Source organism: Penaeus vannamei, chromosome 22 (genome assembly GCF_042767895.1).
Source record: "Penaeus vannamei isolate JL-2024 chromosome 22, ASM4276789v1, whole genome shotgun sequence".
Lineage (NCBI taxonomy): Eukaryota > Metazoa > Arthropoda > Malacostraca > Decapoda > Penaeidae > Penaeus > Penaeus vannamei.
In genome coordinates, this window is record NC_091570.1 from 7,514,218 (window position 1) to 7,519,217 (window position 5,000).

Consider the following 5,000-nt stretch of genomic DNA (forward strand, 5'->3'; position numbering starts at 1 on the left):
TCAAGAAAACAGATGCTTAAGATGGATAAGAAGAACAGATGATAATATGGATGGAAAAACATGATAAAGATGGATAAGAAAAACAAAACATAATAACGAAGGAGAAATAAACTCAATCCCCTCACCGGCGGAATGTTTAGAGTAGGAAGGACAAGAAAGCAGATGATAGGGATGGATAAGAAAAACAGATGATAAAGATGGATAAGAAAAACATGATAAAGATGGATAAGGAAAACAGATGATAAAGATGGATAAGAAAAACAGATGATAAAGATGGATACGAAAAACAGATGATAAAGATGACAAGAAAAACAGATGATAAAGATGGATAAGAAAAACATGATAAAGATGGATAAGAAAAACAGATAATGAAGATGGATAAAAAAAAAAAACAGATGATAAAGATGGATACGAAAAACAGATGATAAAGATGGATAAGAAAAACAGATGATAAAGATGGATAAGAAAAACATGATAAAGATGGATAAGAAAAACAGATGATAAAGATGGATACAAAAAACAGATGATAAAGATGATAAGAAAACAGATACTAAAGATGGATAAGAAAAGGATGATAAATATGGATAAAAAAACATAATAAAGATGAATATGAAAAACAGATAATAAAGACGGATAAGAAAAAGATGATAATAAAGACGGATAAGAAAAAGATGATAAAGATGGATAAGAAAAAGATGATAAAGATGGATAAGAAAAACAGATAATAAAGACGGATAAGAAAAAAACAGATAACAAAGACAGATAAAATATAAACGAACCAAAACAACACACAACCGACACCCGCCTCACCTGTAGGAACTGCATGGCGAGCGACTCAGCGTGAGGAATGTCATTAAGTCTCGGGAAAAGCGAGGCGAGCCTGCGCGGCCGGTACAGCACGAGGCGGTGCGGCTTGTAGTTGGGCAAGGACGTCACCCCCGCCCACGTGTCCTCGGTCGGCGTGCCCACCACCTGAGGGCGTGAGGAGGGATATAGTGAGTCTTAGGGGGTTGGTGGGTTGGGGCCTCGGTCGGCGTGCCCACCACCTGAGGGCGTGAGGAGGGATATAGTGAGTCTTAGGGGGTTGGTGGGTTGGGGCCTCGGTCGGCGTGCCCACCACCTGAGGGCGTTGAGGAAGGGAGAGATTTAAGGGGGATGGTGGGTTGGTGGGTTGGTGGGTTGGGGTTGGGGTCTGGTTTGTTCTTGTTGTTAGCGTTAGGGTTTTTATATCATTCATAATTATTGTTTCTATACCTTTCTTGGTATTCCTTATTCTTATCCTTGTTTCACTTAGTTCTGAATAGCAGTAACAAAAATAATGAAGATAACATTTGTCAAGACTATTATCATCAACATTATAATCATGATAGAACATATTATTTTATTGATAGCATTGTCATTATAGCACTGGTAAAATACAGCAATCATCATAAAATGACCAACGAATATTAATACATCATATAAAAAATAATACAGCTAAACATGAAATAACGGTCTCAACATTTAATAAATCAAATAAAAATACTAATAAAGCTAAACATAAAAAACTGTCTCACCATTAACAAATCAAACAAAAAAGATTATAAAGACAAACAGGATCAAAGCCAACTGTCTCACCTTGAATATTTTAATAGAATATATTATTTTATCGGTAACATTGTTATTATAGTACTGGTAAAATACATAAATCCTTACCATAAACAGACCAACGGAAAATTAATACATCAAATAAAAAAAATATACAGATAAACATTAAAAAAAAACTGTCTCAACATTAATAAATCAAACAATAAAACTAATAAAGTAAATAAAAATACTAATAAATCTAAACATAAATCAAAACTGTCTCACCATCAACAAACCAAACAAAAAAAGATTACAAAGACAAACAGAGGATCAAAGCCAACCATCTCACCTTGAATATTTTATCGAGTTGGTCCTGAATGTCCCGGACGCCTGGGAACGCCGGCACGCCCGTGATCATTTCGGTGAAGATGCAGCCCACGCCCCACATGTCCAGGGAGGTCGAGTAGTCCGTGGATCCCAGCAGGACGTCGGGAGGCCGGTACCACAGCGTCACCACCTCGTGCGAGTAGGTGTGCGACGGTACGGATTTGGCGCGGGCGAGGCCTATGGGGGGAAGGAGGGGGGGGAGAGAGGGAATGGGGGGTGGGAGGGGGAAGGTGGAGAGGGGGAGGGGAGGAAGGTTGGAGGGAGGTGGGAAGGGGAGGGAAGGAAGGGGAGGAAAGTGGTAAGGGGGGAGGAAAGTGGTAAGGGGGGAGGAAGGAAAGGAGGGTGGGAAGGGAAGGAAGGTGGGAAGGGGGGAGGGAAGAAGGAGGAGGGAGGGAGGAAAAGGAAGGAGTAGTGAGGGAAGGAAAGGAGGGGGAAGGGGAGGGAGAAGATGAGAGAGAGGTAAAGGAATGTAAGAAGGACAGGAAGGAAGGAGAAGGGAGGGAGAGGAAGGAGGGGGAAGGAGTATGGGGTGAAGGGGTGAGGGAATGATATGAGGTGGAAGTGGGGAGAAGTGAAGGGAGTGAGTAAAAAGTAGATAGGGAAGAGGATAGGACAAGGAGAAATAAATGGAGAGACGAGGGAGAGGGAAAGTTAAAAGAAACAGCAGAGAGACGAAAGAGAGGGTAAAGAAGTGGAAAGGAAATGGAAAAGGGCGAGGGGCACGGGAGAAAAGAAAACAAAGCATTTAGAATGGCATAAATCGAGACAAAAACTGACACTAAAAGATACCAAACGTTTAATCAAATCAAATCATCGAAAAATAACACTCTAGCACTACTATCCTCCACAGACTACATAGATTGCCTTCAAAGATTATAACTTCGACTATCAATAAGTTTAAAAGATCAGCTAACATGTTTTTCTTACGTAATTAGCTGACTTTCTATTCTTTCATTATTTCTTAGCTGTATCTTGACCTGCACTGACACCTTTGGTGCCATAAATCTCGATTTTATCAGTGTGGCTCTTTATATAGCTAACTATAATAATAATAATAATAATAATAATAATAATGATGATGATGATGATGATGATGATGATGATGATGATGATGATGATGATGATGAAGATGATGATGATGATGATGATGATGATGATGATGATGATGATGATGATGATGATGATGATGATGATGATGATGATGATGATGATGATGATGATGATAATAATAATAATAATAATAATAATGATAATGATAATAATATAATAATAATAATGATAATAATAATAATAATAATAATAATAATAATAATAATATTAATAATAATGATAATGATAATAATATAATAATAATAATGATAATAATAATAATAATAATAATAATGATAATAATAATAATAATAATAATACATCCATTAACCATGGCCTCCTGCACCAGCCCTTACCGAAGTCTGCGATCTTGAGTTCGCCGACTTCCGAAATGAGGAGGTTCTGGGGTTTGATGTCTCTGTGCAGGATCCTCCGGCGGTGGCAGTAGGAGAGGCCGCGCAGGAGCTGGAAGAGGAACAGCTTGACGTTCCGAGGGTGCAGGCCGCCCCCGTGCTTCTCAAGGTACTGCGACAGGTCCGTGTGCTGGGGGAGGAGTGGAGGAGGAGAGGGGGAGTGGTTATTACATGAGCACACATTATGTTCAAAATGGTGATAATGATAATAGGAAAAGAACTGATTAATGTAAAGATAAGAGTAATAGGGAGTACCCATTATGGTTGCAATGGTGATAATAATGATAGAAAAGTAGAGATAAAAAAGAACTAAAAGGAATAGTACCCTGTATGGTTAAAATAGTGATAAAGATAAAAGGAAAATAAATTATACAAAAAATTACAAAACTAATATGGATAATAATCATGATAACAGAAAAAAGGGGAAAAACAGACAAAACTATGAAAATAATCATAATGATACAAGGAATAGAAACGATAATGGAATTGACTATGTAAAGATAAAGAGAAAGGCAATGGTGATATAAGGTAAAGAGAAAGGAAATGATAATATAAGTGTTGCTGATGATATCAATATACTACTGTGTACTGGAGAGTGGGAGGAAGAGATAATGAGGAATTAATCATATAGATAATGGTGATAACGATTATAAGGATGCTCACATGAATAACGAAAATGTTGCAAATTAGGATGATGATAATGGTGACGATACCAATACTGATAGTGAAGACAAAAGGGATACTGATAATACTGATAAAACAAAACGATAAAAATGATAACAATCCTCCTCATGCTTCTTACATACAAACCCACACAGAATCTTCAACTACATTCTTCAAAATCCTCCCAGATCCCACATAGAATCCCAGAGAATTCAGACACCCTCCCTTAACCCATTAATCAGAATCCCCCCGAAAAAAACTCACCACATACTCACCACATACTCGAAGACGAAGGTGAGGGTCTCCCGCGTGTGGATGATGTCGTGCAACGTGACTATGTTGGCGTGTTTGAGCTGTTTCAGGAGCGACGCCTCTCTGATGGCCGTGAAGGGCGCTCCCTCTTCCTCCTGAAGCCGGATCTCCTTCAGCGCCACCACCTGATTCGTCAGGCTAGAAGGAAGAGATAAGAGAGGGGTTTAGTGGTGACTGAAGTGGTGTAGTTGGTGTGGGAAGGTCGTAGAGTCAGGGTGTTTCGTATTTTAACTTTCGTGGTCGTCATAATGAAGGTCGTAGTGGTAGAGTCATACAGGGCACGAGGTGGTATGATTATGGTATCAAGGTCCATAGAGTGGAATCAGGGTCATACTGGCAAGGTCGTGGCGCTGAGGCCATGAAGGTAAAGTCCCTGTGGTGGAAGCAGGGTCATTCAGGGTCCAAAGCAGTTCATGGTGAAGCGAGGTCGTTCACGCTTCGCAACGGGTCGATACGGTTTGAACTTTGTCCGTAATACTGGTACTTTATCTTTCAGTAAGGTCGAAGATTTTACTAGAACTGGGCGGAGCGCCGACCTTCCCTGAGATATGGGGGTAATCGTCGACATTT

General features: G+C 39.6%; 1 protein-coding gene across 5 annotated transcripts in view; it reads right to left on the minus strand.

Moving 5' to 3' along the window:
* Window positions 1-5,000, minus strand: part of Eip63E (cyclin dependent kinase Eip63E) — a gene marked incomplete in the record, with an annotated part of 247,752 nt that overhangs the window by 10,049 nt on the left and 232,703 nt on the right. For all 5 annotated transcript variants that reach the window (XM_070136484.1, XM_070136482.1, XM_070136485.1 and 2 more), the window contains 4 exon segments: window positions 811-972; window positions 1,916-2,130; window positions 3,399-3,585; window positions 4,394-4,568. In XM_070136484.1, the coding sequence (XP_069992585.1) occupies window positions 811-972; window positions 1,916-2,130; window positions 3,399-3,585; window positions 4,394-4,568 (739 nt within the window).